The sequence below is a fragment of the Hyperolius riggenbachi genome, chromosome 12 (assembly GCF_040937935.1).
Source record: "Hyperolius riggenbachi isolate aHypRig1 chromosome 12, aHypRig1.pri, whole genome shotgun sequence".
NCBI classification, from domain to species: domain Eukaryota; kingdom Metazoa; phylum Chordata; class Amphibia; order Anura; family Hyperoliidae; genus Hyperolius; species Hyperolius riggenbachi.
The window spans coordinates 87,290,661-87,313,297 of record NC_090657.1 but is presented as its reverse complement, the minus strand read 5'-3'; the positions used below and the strand labels follow the sequence as shown (position 1 = coordinate 87,313,297).

The 22,637-nt window shown below is 45.1% G+C and overlaps 1 protein-coding gene across 3 annotated transcripts in view; it reads right to left on the bottom strand.

Annotated features, from left to right (window-relative positions):
• Window positions 1-640: 640 nt before the first annotated feature.
• The window catches only part of CNTNAP1 (contactin associated protein 1), a 136,649-nt gene continuing 114,652 nt past the window's right edge, over window positions 641-22,637 (bottom strand). For 2 of the 3 annotated variants that reach the window (XM_068264593.1, XM_068264594.1), the window contains exons 19-24: window positions 16,698-16,925; window positions 13,278-13,408; window positions 9,182-9,275; window positions 7,258-7,488; window positions 4,379-4,423; window positions 1,046-2,398 (exon numbers count right to left, since the gene is read on the bottom strand). In XM_068264593.1, the coding sequence (XP_068120694.1) occupies window positions 2,208-2,398; window positions 4,379-4,423; window positions 7,258-7,488; window positions 9,182-9,275; window positions 13,278-13,408; window positions 16,698-16,925 (920 nt within the window). In that variant the 3' untranslated portion in view covers window positions 1,046-2,207. Of the gene's footprint in view, window positions 966-1,045; window positions 2,399-4,378; window positions 4,424-7,257; window positions 7,489-9,181; window positions 9,276-13,277; window positions 13,409-16,697; window positions 16,926-22,637 lie in introns of those variants that run through there. The other variant, XR_011025470.1, reaches the window with a different exon arrangement.

The following is a 22,637-nucleotide window of genomic DNA, read 5'->3' as shown; positions in this document are numbered from 1 at the left end:
GTTAAGGTGGGTATGTGCGGCGATTCCTTGTTATTTGTTGGTGTTCCACCATTTCTGTACCAGCGGCCTCTGGTCCTTAAAGAGGCACTTAAGTGAAAAAAAAAACGAGTTCTACTCACCTGGGGCTTTCCTCAGCCCCCTGCAGCTGATCGGTGCCCCCGACGTGTCTCTCCGATCCTCCTGGGCATAGAGAGCTGCTATAGCAACATAGAGGTAGCTATTGTTGCTGGGAATGCGAAGAATCACTCCCGTTCCCAGCCTGTCCGGTCCTGACGGCGAAACCGGAAGTGTTCGCCACCGGGACCAGGAGGATCAGAGACACGTCGAGGACACCGATCAGCTGCAGGGGGCTGAGGAAAGCCCCAGGTGAGTAGAACTCTTTTTTTTTTTTTCACTTAAGGTTCACTTTAAGGGGGCAGAGACCGCTGGTACTTAAGTGGTTAAGCTCTGCAGAAAACAGGACTGAGTTTGACCAAGTTAATGAACTAGCTCAGAGAAACTCTATTGCATAGATAACAACTCATGTTTTTTAACCCTTCATGTACTGCAAAACAATATGAGACTTTTTTCTTTGCTACTAATGTTCTATTTATTATCCGTAGTACACATACAATTCATTATCTCACAAGTTTATGTTTGCTTCAGATTTGCTAAGCAATGAATGTAACAGTGTAGTGTTCTTGCACAAACGTCTGTAGAAATTAAAAAAATAAACCTAACAGCTATGATCGTGCTCAATCTTCTGTAGAAATTAACAAGGTTTTTTTTTTTTTTTAAGGATTTCCATAAATTGTAATGAAGATTTTTTTCATTATAGTTATCATACTTTGGCGAATCTTTTAGAGCAGAGAAGAAGTTCTGAGTTTCGTTCCATGCAAAACACACATAAAGCAACTTGCCTTCTCTCCTAATGGTTCTTCAAGAGAATTAGTCAATCTGGATCTTTGAGGTGATGTTTGTCAAACCTTAGGACAACAAAAGAAGAATATGGAGGCTGCCATATTTATTTCCTTTTAAACAATATCAGTTGCCTGGCAGTCCTGTTGATTTATTTGGCTGCAGTAGTGTCTGAATAGCACCAGAAACAAGCATGCAGCTAATCTTGTCAGATCTGACAATAATGTCAGAAACATCTGATCTGCTGCATGCTTGTTCAGGGTCTATGGCTAAAAGTAATATAGGCAGAGGATCAGCAGGACAGCCAGGTAATTGGTATTACTTAAAAGGAAATAAATATGGCAGCCTCCATATCCCTCTCACTCCAGGTGGCCTTTAAGGGCCCGTTTCCATTGAAAATTGTAGGGTATGTAATTATGCAGATCTGTCACACATTAGCTTCATAATATGAATTTCCTCAGAAATGTTGCATTGGCTCCACTAGTCAATAGTAAATTAACTTGATTTTATTTGAGGAACGTAGGTGCAGTTGACCACGTTATAAATGTTTACAACATATCTCTAGATGGATGCAGGTTGATAGTTACTCATCTTACAGGGTTGCTTTGGCCATATCAACAGTAGAATATGCAGCTTCTTTTTTTCATCCGAACTTGATATCGAGCAGAAATGTATGTTTGCTAATGCTATAATTGTATCAGGTCAACTGTAATTGGGTATATATGCAGCCACATATCGGAGCCAGAGACTGCAAGGATATTTAATTATAGACGTTAGTCCCAAATTATCAAGCATCTCATCTGCACCTGAAGTCCCCTCTCAATATTTTAGAGCATGAAGGCAAATATGAGTCTAACAAAGTACGGTCGTATGGAAGAAATTATAAATACATTGTGGGTTAGTGTTAGGTGTGTGTTGGTTCACTGGTTTTAAAATCTGGGTACCAACTGGAGACCTTTAAACCCTTTACTGGAAATACAAGGACAACAACGACGAGGAATACTAGCATATTATAACACTTGGTTGTGCAGTTTGGTGGGTTGCTTGGATAGGATATCAAGTGGAAGATGGAAAATGCAATACTCACTCCACAAAAGACCTCACTCTTCCTTCACTTGTTTGGCTTAAGATACCTCCATCTTTGTCAGTTCATTCATTTAGTTATGCTGTGGCTAATCTCAACCATTGTCTGCAAAAACAGATTGGACAAACAAGTTGGAGTATCGGAAAGGTGCCCAAGGCAAAAGTTCCTGGAGATCTGTGAGCTGATGGCTGCTGCTTCCTGGATGCCGCTCCTCTGTGGCCTTGGACTATTCCGCCTTCCCACCTTCCTCCTCAATTTGAGGAAGGGGCTGTTCTTTTCTTGAGGAAGACTTTGAAGTGCTGGAAGCGTCTATAGCTTTTGGTTCATTAGTAACGTAGGAACCTTTATACCGGTGAAAGTAATGGTAAACCAGAAACAGAGCAGCAATTGCAAGGAGGAACAAGAAGATCACTACGACTGTGGAGAAAATAAAATTCATATAAAATATAGTGTCATGTGTATTATCCAGTAAGTATGGTCAATTATCATTTTGCGCCAAGTGGTATTACTATGGGTTTATTTATGAAGGTTCCTCAAGTCAAGAGATCATTGGAGAACATAATTGATCCCACACATCAGCCCTGGATTTCTTAAGTTCCTCCCAGACTCAAGTGGCTGCTGATGAGATACAGAGAGTAGTCTATGCAGCCTATTGTCCAGTAAAATTATACTGATGTTTCAGCAGGTGAAGAACTTACAGGACATAGCCAGCCATGTACTTTCAGTACTATTATTAGGTCCAGGCATCCAATGCACAAAGCATTATGGGCCATATCCTATTCAAGGTGATAAGTAGCTTGCAGATGCGAGCTACTTATCACCTTGCCATCGCGCAAGGATTACCGGCAAATCCTATTGCCCATATCCTTCTCGCGATGGCTGATCGTTAGGGAGCATTACTCAGGCGAAAGCCTGAGCGATGCTCCCTTTTACCGAGCGATGGGGAGTGAGGTTTACGCTGTGGTGCTGTCCATCAGCACCACGGCCTCACTCCCCACACATGCGCACTAACCCGCCGAACATCGCCGCCATCTTCCGCCTCTGCATCTGGGGGTCTCCTTTAATAAGGAGACCCCCAGAGCTCCCCGTCGGGTCGCCGCACAGTTTAGAAGCCCCCACGCAGCTCTGCAAAGGCTCCCGTCATTATAAATACCTCCGCCGATCACCCGACGCCTCTCGCCGCAAAATCTGTCACGTAATTACAATGTATCTAAAACTGTAATTACTGTGCGCATAGGAGCCCGGGCAAAGCACCTTTGAATCTGCAGCCGGGCTCCCCATTGGTCCGCTGTCTGAGCCAATAAAATGGCACTGTAATTACGTGACCGATTTTGCGGCGAGAGGCGTCGGGTGATCGGCGGAGGTATTTATAATGATGGGAGCCTTTGCCTATTAAAGGAGACCCCCAGATGCTGCGGCAACGACGTGCGTTAGCTAGTTTAGACCTGCTTTTTGCAGGTCTAAGCTAACGCTCATGTCTGCCGGGAAGCATCGCTTCCCGGAGGCATGAACAGGGTAATTGGATACCGTGTTAAGAACTCGCTGGGCGATTATATCGCCCAAGCGAGTTCTTTTCCGCCTGGGGGGTCTAAAGTTTTATTAGATTAGGCGTTACCCTCATCGCCTAAGTTCAGCAATAGAATATGGCCCTATGGGCTTGATTCACAAAGCGGTGCTAACTGTTAGCACGCCTGTGAAAACCCCCTTAGCACGTTTAAACCAGGTTTTCGCGCATAAAACTTTACGCGCGCAAAACTTTATGCGCGTAAAACTTTACGCGCGTACTGCACAGAGCGCAGGGCGCACCGCGCGAAGTGCCCATCAAAGCCTATGGGACTTAGCGCGCGTAAAACTTTGCGCGCGTAAAACTTTACGCACGCAAAGTTAGCGCGCGATCTGGTTGAGAAATCCGGTGCTAACCTGCTTAGCACCCTGGTTAGCGCGTCTAAAGACTTTAGACGTGCTAAGTAAGTTAGCACCGCTTTGTGAATCAAGCCCAATATGTCTTAAAATGGGAGCCTGGACAAGGGTTTTTTACAAATTGAGGTGAGGCTTGCAGTGTTACTTGCGTACTTCAATGATTTCCATGGCTAATGGACTCTAAATTAGACCCTATATCCATATTAAAACTGTGGCCATGGTTAGTTAATTATTTTTTCCACTTTTCTGTAAACTGAATGTTCACTGGTACAGTTGTCCTTGGTCAATTTGCACCTCTTTACTTGGCAGCATTATGGATGGTTATAATTGGATTTTTAGTAAGGATATATGAGCATATTACACCCCTGATATGTGCATATTGAAGGTAACCATCTTTTGGCTTATCCAGTATGATCTCCAGACACACTACTGCTATTATCACCTTTTAGATAAGGATATTAAAGACAGAATACTCACATGCAATGATCCCAGCAAGACCATCATCATGTACATGAGGAAATACTGAAAGAAAAGAGTAAAGGATTACAGAGTGTCAGGTATCCACATACATAGTCAGGTCATTAACCCCTTGCATACCAGCAGTCTCTAGCCCCTTAAGGACCAGAGACTGCTGGTACCGTAAAACGGCGCTTACCGACCATTCGCTGCACCGATTCACCACTCTCGCCAGTCATGCCGCTCTGCCCCGCCGCAACTCACTCACCCTGCTGTCAGTACGGCAGAGCTCTGTGCGCCAGTCAGGAGCCGCTTTCATTGGCTTCTGACCCTGTCCATCAATGTAAGCCAATGGGATAGGCTCACAGTGATGACAGAGTCATGAGCCAATGAAATCGGCTCCTGAATGACTCACAAAGCTCTGCCCTCATACAGACGGCTGGGCGAGTGGGTTGTGGTGGGGCAGAGTGGAGCAATCGGCGGGACAGTGCGGTGACGATTGTTGAAATTTACATCCTGTCAGAGCCGCGCAGTCACAAGCAGGACGTAGATTTCAACCGCATTGGTTCGCAAGCAGTTAACTGTACTTCAGAGGAATCCACAATCTAATCCTGATCATTGGTGTAGTATAATCTCCCTATCATAATCAAAAGATATGATTTTGGGGGGACCATTTAAGTTATGGAATGTGGAAGGAAACTGTAGTGTCTGGAGGAAACCCATGCAAACACAGGGAGAATATGCAAAGTACAAACTCCCTGTCGATAATGTCCTTGCCAAGATTAGAACCTGGTATTCTCGTGCGGCAAGCCTTTTAAAAATCTTTCAGAAAAGAATGCCATGAGATAAAGCTGCTTTTAAAATGAATACAATAGCAGTTGTAATGTGTGTGTGTGTGTGTGTATATGTATATATATATATCTTAATGTCCGATGCACAGATTCCATAAAACAAAATACCTATATCAAAAAGATATTTTCTATGACTTTAAATCAGCAATATTTATTTTGGGTAGTGGGTACACTTACACATGATGAATGTGGAATAGGCAGTCATTTTACCAAACAGGTGCTAATGCTCAACAAAATAACATGTAGGTTAAGGCACAATCATTAAATAAATCAAATCCCTACAGGAGGGCAAAGTCCCTATGTGCCTCAAGAGGTCCATCATCATCCCAACCCAAATAAGCAGGGAGTCCCCGACCTCAATAATTTACATTGGTTATCATGAAAACCTTTGAAAGAGCGGTCCTATCCCTCCTCAAGCTCTCCACATTAGCCAAAATGGACAAGTTTCAGTTTCCATACTGAACAAACAGGTCTGCCGATGATGCAGTCAACATCTGCCTTGAGCGCAATAGCAACCACCTGAACAGATCGAACTCTTACACCAGGATCCTTCTTCTCCACTTCAGCTCAGCCTTTAATACCATCTGCCCCCGCATACTACAGGAAAATATTGCTGCTCTTCAGGTCCATCCTACCATACCCCTGTGGATCACGTACTTCCTCCCAAACAGGTCCCAAGTCGTCAAGTTGGGTGCTATCTCCTGGCAACCGTGGGCTACCAACACAGGTGCCCCACAAGGATGTGTCTTGTCACTGATCCTGTTCTCTCAATATATGAACAATTGCAGATCCAAGGCAAACTCTGTAAAATTCTGATGACACCAACATCATTGGCTTCGCTACCAATAATGATGAGCAGGCCTGCTATCAGCAAATGGAAAGAACATGCCACTGGTGCAGAGAAAACAGGCTGGTCCTCAACATAGCTAAAACCATCAAGATGATCATCGACTTCAGGATGCATGCCCCCACCCCACTTCCAATCTACATTGATGACACACAGAAGTCGAAAGAGTACCCTGCGTCTGCCTCCTTGGCACAACTATCTCCACTGACCTGAGCTGGAATACCAACACTACCTCTACCTAGAGAAAAGCCTAACCGGGATAATTCTTCCTTCGAACAACTGAAGAAGTTCGGTATGGCTCAGGAGCCCCTGACGAGATTCTACTCTACTATTGAATCTGTCTTCTGGTCTGGTATGCTGGCTCCTCCACCAGCGACAGACACAAACTACAGAGAGTCATCAGATCAGCGTAGAGGATCATTGGGAAACCCCTCTTCCCACTGGACCTCTTCTGCAACTCCAGACTGCGCACTAGAGCGCTGAGGATTGCCAACGATTGCCACTGCCTCTTCAGTCGGCTGTCATCAGGCCAGAGGTTTCTGGCAATCTCCACCAGGACCTCAAAGCATAGGAACAGTTTTTTCCCCTTGGCTGCCATCCCCTTGAACTCTCTTCTATTATTTTTACTGCAGGTTCCAAACAAGATAGGTGTTTCCCAGGTGTGGTGTCCAAGCTCCTCTGCAGAAGTACAAAGGAGACAGGCAACGTTGAGGACCAAAAATACAGAGGCTGGCCTTTAAAATTCACACTTTGACCAATAGTGAAATACACAGCGCAATTTGGAGTGTTGTTGTTGGAGAAAACTCTTCAGAGTCCCTTGGGAGCAAAAGAAGATCCAATCATTACTTAAAGAAATTAACCCTGACTGTTCCGTAAAACGAGCAATGTGGAAGATGAAGTACTTGATGAAATACTTTGGACACACAATGAAAAGACAGGACTCATTAGAGAAGACCCTGATGCTGGGAAAGATCGAGAGCAAAAGGAGGAGGGGACGGCATGAATGAAATGGCTATATAGTATCATGGAAGCAACAAGCATGAGCTTGGAAAGGCTTTGAGAGGCAGTAGAAGATAGAGGGGGGCCTGGTGTGCTGTAGTCTATGGTGTCGCAAAGAGTCGGACATTATTGAATAGCGACTGAACAACAACAACAATATATTCATAACAGAATGTATTTGTCCCTGAGATCCTTGTGCTCACCTGTCCCCATGTACCATGGGTCCAGTTCATACGGTATGTGGTAGACTTTCAGTGGCATGGCCCCACAATTAGATTCCACTAGGGAACCTTTCACTGTGATCAGTTCTGATGCTCTGGGATTTCGGAAGATGTCGTGTATTGGGGTGATGTTGTTGAAGCGGACGCCTGCCATACATCCTGTGAAACCGGGGGAGTTAAATTTCTGGACTTCTGGATCCATTGTTCCAGTCTCTGCAAACATAACGGAAAAGGCAATATAATGTATTACTGCTGGTTCCATAAGATAAATCTTCTAAAGCCGAAAGCATAACTTTTGTTAGAGAGCAGAGTTCCCCTTTAAGAAATCCATGCAAACAAAGCTGAGGCAACCAATTCCAGTAGCTGCTGGTCAATTAGATTGGCTCAGCTCCAAGTCAGTAAAAGGACATAACTCCCCCCCATAGTTAGCCAAGCGTCCCCTTGTTATGGTTAGCCACATGCATTCCCCCTCTCCTCCATATGTGCCCCAGTATAGGTAGCCGGATGTGTAGTCCCCCCCCTAGTATTGGTGGCCAGATGCCCATCTAGTTTAGGTAGCCAGATGCCCATTAGAGTAATAGCACATGAACCCCCTCCCCAAGATGTTCCCCATGTATAAGTTGATTGGGGGTGGGCCTAACTTCTCCCACCCTCTCCTCAGGCCCCTCTTCTGTGTTCACCCTCAGTGCAGCACAGCAGGCTGTGAACACACAGTGAACACTCACTTCCTCTGGTTTCCATGAGATAGAGCTCCACGTCTCGCCAGGCTTCTCTTTCTGCTGCCCACTGCACTAAAGTTCTGTTCTGCAAATGGGATGGGAGCACAAAAGGGGGGCGCAAGGAGAGGGTGAGAAGAGTTGAACCCCCTCCACAAAGCTCTGCACCTTCTTCCCAGGCTGTGTGTGCCTGCTGCTCCCCCGTCCTGCACTGCGCCCCCCTCCTGCAATGTGCCCTGGGCAGACACCTGCCTCGCCTGCCCCTAAAACAGGGCTAGTTTGATTTTGGAGGAAAGGGCAATGCTGAAGGGTGATCACTACACCCACGAGTTATGAAAAAATTCTTTGAGGGGGATGGCCAGACAAAAGAAAAAAGAAGAAAGGTCTGTTCAAAACACGTAAACTTTATTAACATACACCGAAAAAATTCCAAGCTCCATTATACAATGCAGCGGCGGGGAGATGGGCCAGACTCCCCCCTCCCTCACCTAGGGCCTGCCTTCAGCATCTTCCTCCAGAAATTATGTCCAGAGAGCAGGGAACACAGGACTCGCCTTCCGGGTTCCATGCAATGCACGTCTGCGTGCCGCTGGTCGTCTGCAATGCCGCTCACTGTATTTCCGCTAATCAAGAAGTACAGAGATTACAGTAGATTACAGAGGTACAGCATTGCAGATTGAGATGACTGGCGGCAGGGCCGGGCCGAGGCATAGGCTGGAGAGGCTCCAGCCTCAGGGCGCAGTGTAAGAGGGGGCGCAGAATTCATTCAGCTGTCATTCCTAATTGTGTTTGAAGCAGAAAGAAATAAGAAAAGGGGATACATAATAGTGACTGCAAGCCAGATAACTACATATTAAGGTGTTGGGGAGGTTGTGGGCCCTGTGGCACCTCTTAGTCTAATAGCAATCAGTGTGTGATGGCTGGGGTGGCAGGGATGGAGGGGCGCACTTTGGTGTCTCAGCCTTGGGTGCTGGAGGACCTTGTCCCGGCTCTGACTGGCGGCATGCATAGCTTGATGTTAATAAGAGCCTACACAATATGATCATAGTATTCAAAATCTCTTGGCCCTCATACTGCGTAAATGTGTTAAAATTGGCCCAATCATTGACCGATCAGAACTGGATGTGTGTTTGCACCCTGTGACAATTTACAACTAAAGCAGAAGCATTGGTAGAGGTGTTAGAGCTTACCTACAACCCTTCCCAGGTAAAGCGCTTTTGGTGAATCAAACTTTGGATCCTCCCAAATGAAGAACTGCTTCTCCACTACATCATAATAGTCTACCTGTAAAAAGTACACACAAACATGCTTTATTCAAATAGCAATATCTTCTGCATGTCAACTCATTGAGCCCATAGAATTCTATGGGCCTGTTCACAGCACTGATTGCATTATTCTAACTCTCTGCATGCAAGCTTTGTACTAAAGTCTATGCCCAGCCTCCATTGCAGTTCGCACACATTATAATGCATGCATTATACCACTGTGAATCCAGCCTAAGGGCTTGTTCACACTATGAGCGTTTTCATTTTTTAAGCGCTGTATTTTAAAATCGCTTTGAAAGTGCTTGAGCAATGTTGCTCTACGTGAGTGTTCTCACATGAGCAATGAGCTTTCTGAGCGCACACGCGGCTCCTGCACCATTTTCTGAGCGTTTGCGCTTCAATGCAAGGTGTAGGGAAATCGCAAAGCACTTGAAAAAAGATTTGGTGAACACTTAAAAAAAAATACATTTTAATTATTCAGTTCCAGGTCGAAGAGTTCACTTCCTGATTGTTGTCAGGAAGTAAAGAAAAAAACTCGCCAAACAAAAGCGCTTGCAATTGCGCTGGCTATTTATAATGCGAACAAGGCCTTAGTGTACTTATGTATACACATGAGGTGAGTGAAAAAAAAAATATTTTTCCCTACCTTGGGCTTATTCCAGCCCCTACAAGTCACGTGTGTCCCTCACCACAGCTTCGGTCTTCCTCCTTCTCCCGCTGGCAGCCTCTGAAGATCGCTGACCCCCGGATGGGTTTGCGTCTTCTGCACATGCGCGGGCTTGAGCCCTCAGTGCGCCCCAGCGCCTGTGTCACCAGGGCTGTACTGTGCAGGCTCCTGATTACGCAAGACCATTTGTCTGGGGGTCAGCGATCTTCAGAGGCTGCCAGCGGGAGACGGAGGAAGACTGGAGCTGCAGCGAGGGACACACGTGACTTTTAGCGGCTGGAATAAGCCCTAGGTAAGTAAAAATAGTGTTTGTACTCACCTCATGTGTCCTTTAAAAGTGGGGCCCTGATTATTACTAATACTAGATACTTGTGTTATATACCTTTGCTTTACTTTACTTTAATATTGGTATGCCCCCTCCAGTGTGTGCAGAGTATGCTGTTAGTAAACTACTTATAGTGTGTATTCATCTTTGAAATCTGAGCTGTTAGACTGTTCCAATCAGCACTGCTTCTAGTTCTCACTCTTTTGTCTCTGTTGCTTTCCAATAGAGATGATCAATGAGGTGCTAATAATTTTTATGTTGGATTTTTATTAATTTTATGCAAATTTATGCAGCTTGGAACTGGATCAGTCAGATACTGTAGGTGATGATTTTGATTGGAATGATTGCAAACTGTATTAATTGGCATAAAATTAACATACAATTTCCATCAACCCAAAAGGATTAGCATTTCATTGACCATCTCTACTTATCATCCCTCTGCAGTTATTTTCGACACTTCAGCACATATTGAGTTCACATATTAAGTTCCGAGGACAAAAAGGCATTTCTTAGGCCTCGTTCACATCTACCTAGCGCAGATGGCCGTGCGATCCGAATGCAGCGCATACGATCGCACGCCATCTGCGCCGCTGTGCTGCTGATCCCATCCATTGTCAGTGATGGGATCAGCTTTGCGCTTCCGGGCAAAATGCATGCAGCAGTACACAAGCGCTTCCTAGCGCATCGTACTGCTGCGCAGCGCAGTAGATGTAAACAGTAGAAGGGCTGTCTATGCCCTTCTGCCGTTCCTGCGTTTCAGCACACCATACGTGCTTCCAAATGCGCACGGAAGCGCATATGATGTGAATGAGGCCTTACTGTGCAAGGTAGGTCACATGTCAGTATTTTACAGCATGGAATAGCACCTGAAGCTCTGAGTTATGAAAGGGCCGTCATTAAAGGATGACATAAATATTTTTGCTTCATCAGATGCCAGCTTAGAAGAGTTAAAAAATACAGTATTTCCTACACTGGTAACATACCATCATCCAACAACAGTACGTTGATTTCCAGGACATGGTGTCCAGCAGTGCAGCTGAGTAGCAGTTTAGACAGTATAAGGCTGGGAACACACTTGTTTGAATCACATGTAAACACGCAAGGGTGCTGCCACTACAGCTTATTGAATTCTGTGTATTAGTATGCTCCTCTGTTTACTACTCCTGTTGTGTGAGGATTAGTATAGGCTGTTGATAGCCACTCCCTGCTTTCCCACCTGAGGTGATTTAGTTCTGTTCCGCACGGGTGTGACTACAAAATCATGAGGCCCCCAGCAAAACTTTGACGAGGTCGTCCCAAGGTTCATACCCTTTCCATTGCCAACCACTTGTGACCCCCACAGCCTTGGAGCCCATCTAGCAAGGGTCATAAAACAAGTGTGGACATCAAAATCTTTACACCTATAACAAGTGTAGCCACAAACACCTGATCTTAAAAATGAATCCCGATATCGGAGCGAAAAACACTAATGCAAAATGCACCTACAAGCACATACAAAACCGCAGAGGATGCAGAAACGGACATGGCAGAGAACTCAGGCCAGTTTCACTCTGCGAATTGGCTGCAACGGTGCGGCCTGAGACTGCCACGCCAAAAACAGGCCTTCGGGGATTACCATGTTAATACGTGGTAATCCTCTTCTGGTCAACAACCAAACGGGAAGTGACGCTCCCTTGCGCTCAACTCCTGTTTAGGAAATACGGAAGTGCGCGGACGCATATTCTAAAAATACGCTTCCGCACATGCACACGCACCGCCACCATTTTTTTAAATCCCTGCATTGCATAGACTTACATGACTTCTGGTCTGCTGCAGGAGCCGCATAGTAAAGTAGGTATGCGCTTGCGTTAAATAGGGGACTTCTGGTGCACCGCAGTGCAGGCAATGGGATTTAACCCATAAACTTACATTGCCCTGCGGTAGGAATGCAGTAAATTGCCGCACTGCCCCAGTGTGAAAGGGCCCTTAAGGTTCCAGCCATAATCCAATAATTGGCCAATTTTACCAATTTGATGTAGTATGAGAACTAGCCTACACAATCTGTTCATAGTATTCACAGTCTGTTGGCCCTCATGCTACGTGGAGTTGGTAAAAGAAGTCAGTGAAAGGCACAATGACACATTATATGTGTGTATGTATCCCGCCTTCCTGCAATCAATGTTTTGGCTTTAAAGGGAACCTAAACTGAGAAGGATATGGATTTTTCTTTTTAAAATAATACCTGTTGCCTGACTCTCCTGCTAAACCGGTGTCTCTAATACTTTCAGCCACAGCCCCTCAACAAGCATGCAGATCAGGTGCTCTTACTGAAGTCAGACTGGATTAGCTGCATGCTTGTTTCAGGTGTGTGAATCAGCCAATACTGCAACCACAGACATCAGCAGGTCTGCCAGGCAACTGGTATTGTTTAAAAGGAAACATCCATATCCCTCTCAGTTTTGGTTCCCTTTAAGGGATCTCATTAGTTAGAAGCTTGCAAAAGGTGAGAGTTTGACATGTAGCCTGATGAGTGCCACCATGGTCATAAAACAAAGACAGGTACCAATCTCCTCTGTGCACTACCCTGTATGGATGCTGCTCTACAGCTTCACCGGTATGTGGGTATGTTCACAATGCGCAAGTAATAAGTTCATGTGAGTTTTAGCTGATTTGAAAATAAAGTAATTGCCTGTTTACAGCAGTGACGGGAGCTGTATTTCTCTCGGGGCCGGATTTCTGGAAAAGGTCACAAAGGCCTGGGCCGTGACTGCAGCACGGGGGGGAGGGGCACATGGACATGAAAGAGGGGCTGCTACATATGAAAGAGGAGGCCGAAAATGGGGAACAAACCATGGAAAAGGGAAACTGATCCTCAAGGGAGCTGTTAAAGAAAGGGACTACAGTTCATAGATGATACACATGGACAAGAAGAGGAGCACTGATGCATATGAAAGGGGAGCCACAACATACTTGGCCTAGAGACACAAAAGTGTAAATCCAGCCTTGATTTCTCTATGTGATGAGATCATATACAAAGTGTGAACGTTTACCTGAATATATAGGGTGCGGTAATCCCTGGTGATGTTAACCCTGTGCGGTCTGCCATCTGTCATGTTCTTCTTACTCAACTGGAAGACATTTGGGCTATTACTCCTCAGCTGATAATTTAACTGCAATGTACCTGTCACGGCAGATAATGGAAAGGAGTCACCAACTGGTTTAGTATGCATTCCCTTTACAGTATTCATTATTATTCAGCTTGTTGCAAATTAATGTGCATGGCTGTGTGTTGTTTTGTTTTTTTCATTAGAATTAGTGACAGGAGGTTACTAGGTTACAGTAAAATTGTGTGGTTGTAATATCTGTGTTGCATTTTCATTTCCATTCACTTTAAAATTGCTGTATTAAAGCACAGCAGACTATGCTGTGAGGGAGACTTGCTGACTTCAGTAGCTCTGAGGAAAATCACATGGTCAGCTGCTTAGCCATTGAAAATATAGGAGACGGGTGTGACTGTGACTACCTCGGGAAGCAGAAGCTGATTGCTTTGTCATATTCATAAATTATATATTTATGGGTGGGTCATGCACTGAAATATTTTCACTGGCTGGTACCGGGTCCCGTCACTTCTGGCCGACGCGACCAATTTTCCGCATCGCAATCACAGGGGGCTCCCTCCACCCGGTACCAGCGATAGAGGAAGCGGAGGACGGCGGCGTGGGAGCGATCCAGGCTTTTAAGCCTGAGATTACACGTGTTGACTTGACAATGGGAATTATTGCCTAAAACAGCTCGTGGCTGGTGTCTGTTGCCGTTCTGCTGATAAGGTCACATGGACTGGATATTATGAATTTTAAGACTTATTAGGGCCCGTTCAGATCAGAAATGCGGATGGCCATGCGTGCGGAACGCGTGCGGACCGCAACGCGTACGAACGCATGGCCATCCACGTTTGTGTGCGTTGCGTGGCTGATCCCATCACTGAAAAGTGAATGGGACAGCCACGCGTTTTTGCAAAATCTGCGTGCAGCATGCGTTCCCGGACCGCAAAGGTCCGGAACGCATGCAGTGTGAACATCAGACATTGCACTCTATGCAATGTCCGATGTCGTGCGTTTTGGCCACCTGCACGCGTTTCCAAAACGCGGCTGGAAATGCGTGCAGTGTGAACGGGCCCTTAGCAATCACATTATATCACTTTTTGTGTCCAGCTGGGTTTGGCTCATTTGATGGACTTTGGTTATCCGTGTGGTAACTAGTGTTGGGCGAACAGTGTTCGAACACCTGATGGTGTTCGGCCTTTTAAGTTCGGGTTCGACCCGAACTTCTAATGGCCGCCGAACAGGGCCGAACAGGGCCCCTGTTCGGCCGAACAGGGCCCTGTTCGGCCGAATACTGCCCCCCTATGGGGTCGCTGGCTGGCAGTGGGCGGCACTATGAAGTGACTGACTGAGGAGGAGGAGTCCGGAGAGTGACGCGTTGAGGGAGGCCGGGCAGCGGGCGGTTCAGCAGTAGTACCGTACTACTGCTGATCCGCCCACTGCCCGGCGTCACTCTCCGGACTCCTCCTCCTCAGTCAGTCACTTCATAGTGCCGCCCACTGCCAGCCACCCACTACCACCGGACACAGGTACTTCTTGAAATTTTTGTATGGGGAAGCGGGCAGAGGGGGGAGCGCTAGCGGAGGGGGTGGGGGAATTTCCGACCCCCCCCGCGATCGGGGCATGCTCCCCCCTTATGCCTGCGACCCCATAGGGCCCCTAAAAGCGGGATGTTCGGGGAGTTCGGGGTTCGGCCCGAACATGCCGAACATTGCGGCCATGTTCGGCGAACTTTCCCGAACCCGAACATCCAGGTGTTCGCCCAACACTAGTGGTAACTATCTTTTTGCCGTTTTACCTGCTGGATTGTCACTACAATTTACGAAAACTGCTAGATGAAGTAAAAAGTTGCTTTTTCAGTTAAATTGTTTTGAGTATACTGGTCTCTACACAACATATATGTCTAGCCTACCTGTGCTCTGGTCAGCCAACCGTGTTTGTACCTCTACTTGATGCCAGGAGCATATGTCTACATATACTATAGGGAATTAAAACTTTAGAGCTTTTTTTATTGTTTTTATTGTTGTCTATGTTCCCACTATATTGTCCCCCCTCTTACTTCCTGCCTTCAAACACCCAGAATATTTCTGTGAGGTAAACTTCCTGAAAGCCTTCTCTAAAGTATATTCTCTACATATTCCTTTCCATCATTTACTATAGTCAGAGCTTCCCTAGTTGATGATTCCTCAGAGGAATATACAGAAGATGCATTTCAAAGGCAAAACAGGAAGTGCAGCTCACAGCAGTGCTCTAGGTGTCACTGTAACAGGACGTGCATTAAAAGTTTCCTCCATTGAGATGGGCAGCAATAACCATTTTACCACAACCCCACTAAATCCAAAACTAAATAAAATGTTTTGTGAGGAGCTCCTATTTTAGAACATCATTCTGAAGTGCATTTGTAATGTTCAAAAGCAATTTATACAGTTTTGCCAGGTGGCCACACACGATACAATAAAATGATCCGATTTTATGGCAATTTGATAAAAACAATCGGATCTCCCAAAAAAATCGAAGCTTTTTTTTTTCCATTCGACTGAAAAATCCGATCGGATTTCCCGTTTTTTTTTTTTCGATTTTAATCGAACTGGAATGCCAGATATTTTTCTTCAATCCTTCTAAAGATTGTATGGTGTGTGTTAGATTGTCAATTTATTAACCTCCTTAGCCGTAACCCCATGCTACACACGGGGTAGCCGCCGCGGAGCATCACATGGCCCCATGTGCTATACGCTTTAGCTAGCGGTAAGCGTATACTCAAAGTTGCTCCGGTCCCCCGCGATCGCCCGCAATAGCTTCCGGTATATGTACCCCCCTGCGTTCCCACGCCGGTACAGCCACTCAATCGGCTCCAGGCTTCGCGGTGATCGGGATTGCGGATGACGTCATGATGTCATCTCCGATCGTCGCCATAGCAAAGCCGGAAGCCGATCGGGAAACTGCGCTTTTCGTGGGATCGTGGCGAGGTATGTATAGCCAGCGGTTGATCGGTGGGCATGGGGGGGACCGGAGCAACTTTGGACATACGCTTAGCTAGCGAAATGCAAGTTAAAGCGTTCAAAAAAATTTTGGGGGACAAAAAAAACCTCACGGCGGACGCAGCCTCAGAAACTGCGTACCGCCAAAGGGGTTAATACACACACCCTAGCAATTTTCTCTGATTTTCCAATCATTTTTATCATAATTGGGGACAAAATTGAACATAGGTGTGTGGTACATTGGTCATATTTTTGAAATTTTACAATCAGTCAGAAAAATTGATTGCAATTCTTAAATTGAACAGATATTTAAAAAATTGTATGGTGTGTGGCCACCTTAAGAGTCAAGCAGAATATGCAGCTTTTCCCCTCCTAGTATCATCACATGTACCTTCTGGCCTGAGCAGGAAGGCTATGTAATCTGAGGAGAAGGAGCTGATGTACAGGAGAACCGCTGGGCCTGTGCTAGTCCTGAAACTAAATGAAATCTCCTCACGGGTTAGGTTGTGTACAAAAAGAGGAAGAGGCACTATTTTAGCAAACTGTTTGGCAGCCACCATTCCAGCTGACAGTATGTTGTGCCTTAGCCATGTTCCAGCTTCAAAATATGCTCCAATCTCTGTAGAAACAAAGAAATATCAGGAGAAATGTACAAGCAAATAGTTAATTATGGCAATGGTTGCTATAATGATGTAAAACAGTCAGTCTAGTCTTGGGATTTACTTTAGCCTGTGCAAAATCTTAAAGAGGCACTGTAGTGACATATCCTTGAATGCAGCAAATTATTCAGAATACCCACTTTTACAATAATTTCCTGGTTTCAGAATCAGAAACTCTTCCTATATCTTTATACTGTATTGCTGAAGATTGGTACAGTGGCTGGCAAAAAGTATTCGGCCCCCTTGAAGTTTTCCACATATTGTCACATTACTGCCACAAACATGCATCAATTTTATTGGAATTCCACGTGAAAGACCAATACAAAGGGGTGTACACGTGAGAAGTGGAATGAAAATCATACATAATTCCAAACATTTAAAAAAAAAAAAACTGCAAAGTGGGGTGTGCATAATTATTCATCCCCCTGAGTCAATACTTTGTAGAACCACCTTTTGCTGCAATTACAGCTGCCAGTCTTTTAGGGTATGTCTCTACCAGCTTTGCAGATCTAGAGACTGAAATCCTTGCCCATTCTTCTTTGCAAAACAGCTCCAGCTCAGTCAGATTAGATGGACAGTGTTTGTGAACAGCAGTTTTCAGATCTTGCTACAGATTCTCGATTGGATTTAGATCTGGACTTTGACTGGGCCATTCTAACACATGGATATGTTTTGTTTTAAACCATTCCATTTGTTGCCCTGGCTTTATGTTTAGGGTTGTTGTCCTGCTGGAAGGTGACCCTCCGCCCCAGTCTCTTTTGCAGACTCCAAGAGGTTTTCTTCCAAGATTGCCCTGTATTTGGCTTCATCCATCTTCCCATCAACTCTTACCAGCTTCCCTGTCCCTGCTGAAAAGAAGCACCGCCAGAGCATGTGGCTGCCACCACCATATTTGACAGTGGGGATGGTGTGTTCAGAGTGATGTGCAGTGTTAGTTTTCCACCACACATAGTGTTTGGCATTTTGACCAAAAAGTTCAGTTTTGGTCTCATCTGACTAGAGAACCTTCTTCCACATGTTTGCTGTGTCCCCCACAAGGCTTGTGGCAAACTGCAAACGGGGACTTCTTATGCTTTTCTGTTAACAATGGCTTTCTTCTTGCCACTCTTCCATAAAGGCCAACTTTGTGATGTGCACGACTAATAGTTGTCCTATGGACAGATTCCCCCACCTGAGCTGTAGATCTCTGCAGCTCGTCCAGAGTCACCATGGACCTCTTGACTGCATTTCTGATCAGCGCTCTCCTTGTTCAGTCTGTGAGTTTAGGTGGACGGCCTTGTCTTGGTAGGTTTACAGTTGTGCCATACGCCTTCCATTTCTGAATGATCGCTTGAACAGTGCTCTGCGGGATGTTCAAGGCTTTGGGAAACTTTTCGTAGCTTAAGCCTGCTTTAAATTTCTCAATAACTTTATCCCTGACCTGTCTGGTGTGTTCTTTGGACTTAATGGTGTTGTTGCTCCCAATATTCTCTTAGACAACCTCAGAGGCCGTCACAGAGCAGCTGTATTTGTACTGACCTTAGATTACACACAGGTGAACTCTATTTAGTCATTAACACTCATCAGGCAATGTCTATGGGCAACTGACTGCACTCAGACCAAAGGGGGCTGAATAATTACGCACACCTCACTTTGCAGTTATTTATTTTTTAAAAATGTTTGGAATCATGTATGACTTTCATTCCACTTCTCACATGTACACCACTTTGTATTGGTCTTTCACGTGGAATTCCAATAAAATTGATTCATGCTTGTGGCAGTAATGTGACAAAATGTGGAAAACTTCACGGGGGCCGAATACTTTTGCAAGCCACTGTATGTAGCCCGGCGCCCTCTCAGTGAAGCTTAGCCTAGGCTGTATAGCTATGCAGAATTCTCCTCCCAGAGCATTCTGGGAGACCAGACATTATTTTCAACGGCTTCGTAAGGGTTCATACTCACATCCAAATTTGACTGGTCCATCACTTATCAATTTAACCACCTCCATGTTGCATGAGGGCCAAGAGATTTTGAACACTATGAACTGATTGTGCAGGTAAGCTCTCATACTACATGGAAAAGGTAAAAATGGCCATTCACAATTGGATGTGTGTACCGGGCTTAATTCTCAGAAACAAACATTTCTCAGAGGCGCTCAGCCACGCTAGACTTCGAGTTTCTCCAATTATTGCCTGATAAAGTGGGACTGTGCCCGCGAAACGCGTTGCAAAGTGGAGTTAATAATTAAATGTGATCTTTTTTAACTAATCCCTGTCTGTATTCCCTAGAGGGAGGTAAGTCCACCGCTTCCCCCTTTTTAAACTGATTTTAGACGCTTTTACTCTAATTTGGCGCCTCTGTTCAAAAATGTATACATTTCACGGAGCTTCACCTGACAAGACTAATGCCTGGTACACCCATCCAAATTTGATCGTCCAATTTTACCAGCTCCATGTAGTACAAGAGCTATGTACACAATCTGTTCATGGTATTCAAAGTCTGTAGGCCTTCATACTACATGAAGGTGGTAAAACTGGTCAATGATTGGTCAATCAAAATTGTATTTGTGTATGCACCTTAAATATGTCCCCACTTGTGGCGTTCAGCATCTTTAAACAAGTTCAGGAGACACCTGTACACTCGGTCGGTTCTCACCTGAGGTGGCCGCAAACAGTTTAGAATAGCATATGTGGTACATATTCAGAACATTTCTATCCATGATCTTAGCAATGTGGGTGGATCTTAGCAATGCACAAGGATAAACATTTTAGTGGTGTGTCCAGACCAGTATCACCAGATACCAAGGTAGACACAATAGTCAAAGTAACAGCGGAATGGTCAGCACCACCCAAACATTTGTAACATTGGCTTTCTTGACATTTTGAAAGCAAAAGGCTGAATACTGTGACAGCCCACTGTTTCAGGTATCAAGCCCTTTCTCACGCTGTGCAACCTCAGCTATTTGCTCTTTATATGTTTTAATATAGATCTAATTTTATTTATTTATTTTTTTGGGTGCTGCAGACCATTTCCATGATCAAAGCGTTTTGTTTTACTAGAGTAATTTTAAAAGTATTAAGAGAAACAGAACTAGGTGCATTATTTAGACTGTCTGCCAGAAGCAGAGAATTTGCCATATATCCAAAGGCAACGTGGGTGGTCTATAAGGGGACTTGAGCTGTGAGCTACAATTATATTTTTAACAAGTTTGTGTTTCCTATATTGGATATTAGATACCCAGTGCAAAGGATGTAGTCTGGACACCTGTGTGATCCAAGCTTGGCTGACGCACCAGGGTCTAGCTAGCCTTATGCTGAGGACACACAATGTAACTTCCCATCCGATCAATGGGGTCAAACCGATTATTCCTGACATCAGGTCCCAATCAATAACAGGATTAATTTTGGTAAGTTAACATTGGAAAATCAATCCCGTTATTGATCGGTAGCAGTTTGGACATGTACACAGGATGCAACTTCCTGTCAGATTACACTGTAACGTTTGCGGAATAGTTTACGTGGTCAGCGCACAAGATGCGCGCTGACACAGCGGAAATCCTCCACAAGCGTATAATTTAGGTAGAACCCAGGTTAGGTGCAATGCACCAGTAGAGGGCAATTCCCACCAGCAGATGGAGCTGTGGAGTGCAGACAAGCACAGCCTCTGCACGGCCACAGATACCAAATGGGAATTGTACAGATAAGGCAAAGTAGGGCACGATAGCCCTCTAAGAGAGAGAGCACAGAGACAGACTAAATGTGTGTTCCCCAATCTAGTCGCCACCCAGCGACGGTGAACACACATCTGCAGAAACAAAGCGGGAACGCAATCGCAGGAGAGAGGCGATTGCCAGAGGTGACACAAGGCTAAACAGAACAGAGCACGAGAGTAGCAAAGGCACAGCAAACAACAATGAGAAGTTAAGGAAAATAATAAACGCTAGCTAAACGCGAACACCGCACTCATTCGCAACAGCGAATGCGTTTCTGCACGATCACCGCGCGTTAGGCGCCCAGTGATAAGCGTGCCACCCTAGCTGACCAATGACACACAAACACGAAATAGAGAACGCGAACGCTTGCTAAACGGTTACCTCACCGAGCCTACAGCAAGCGTTCGCATCAGACAAGACAGACAGACAGACAGGTGGGGCTGCCAGTAGCAACCGCTGCTCTGGCTAGCACCCTTGAGGCAGAGATACAGAAGGAGGCACTGCCACTACCACTAGGGCAAGTGCGATCCAGACAGATAAACAGAAGGGGCCACCAGTAGCAACCGCTGCTCTGGTTAACACCCCAAAGGCTGAGATACAGAAGGAGGCCCTGCCACTACCACTAGGGCAAGTGCGATCCAGACAGATGAAGCAGCCAGCAGCAACCGCAGCTCTGGCCTACACTCCCAGACAGACAGAACAATTCCCTGTCGACCGCCGCTGGCGACAAGGTAATCGAGACACAGAAGGAAGCACTGCCACTACCATTAGGGCTTATGCAATCCAGACAGATGAACAAAAGGGGCTACCAGTAGCAACCGCTGCTCTGGTTAGCACCCCCAGACAGACAGAACGATTTCCTGACGACCGCCGCTGGCGGCAGGACAAGCACCGCAGAGAGACAACACAGGCAAAACAGATAATGCAACCTGACTGCACTAGAGGAGCTGCCTAGTGCAGTCCCAAGGAATTACTCTAAGATAAACTTTAACAAACAAACAGGGCTGATACTCTAGGAGAGTTCATCAGTAACAAACCATGAAGATGACCAGCAAAGGATTCTGGGAGAACATGGTATTTATACTGCCAGCCTTCAAAGGAGGCAGCTAGGCAATCTGCATAACAAATATATGCAAATTCCCCATCAGCAGAGCAGGTCTGAAACTCACAAAGTAAAGACAGGTCTCTTTTCCAGAGACCTGCAGCCCTCAGACTTAAGAAATGGTCCAACAGCTGTCTGTCTGTGCAGACAGCTGAGCGGATCATTACATACACGTTGTTCTACTGGGAAATTGCATTATGTAAGCTAAAAGTGAAGCATTTCTCGCCAACTGTACTTATGAACTTCTTTCAAGTTCTTTGTATTATTGTACACTGGCAATATACAATATATATTTGAATAAATTCATCAAAATATTTGTTTTGCACTATTTTTGATCTGTTGCTCTTTCCAAAGAGTATTGAAGTTATGTATGACTTATTTTTGTTCTTTTGATCATTATTTAACGTAAAAAATATTATTAGTATTACATAAAGCTAAACAATGGTTACTACCATATTTTTTTTAAGTAATGCAAATTTATATTAAAATAACGTTTTAAGACTGGGACTCACTGGAAAGCGAAAATCACTATCGTAGGTCTGGAACAATTGTGGTACCGATTTTTGTGGCTTTTTTATTTATTTTTTTTGAGCAATTTCCATCAATTTTTAATTTCATGCAAGGGATTTTGTACAGAGATTGCAATTTGACATTTTCAAAGAGATTTGGGATTTCCATAGGCTTGGTAGTAAAAGCGCTGCAAAAATCACTTTACACAGGGACTGGAAAGTAAGCTTTGTGCTGAAGTGCAAGAGCGCCAAAAATGCTGTAGGCATCGCTTTATCATCTCCATTGATTTTCATTAGCGATTCCAAAACGCTGTTGGAAGCAAAGTACCCTAGTGGGCCCCAGGCCTAAAGTCTGGTACACACCTTCAAT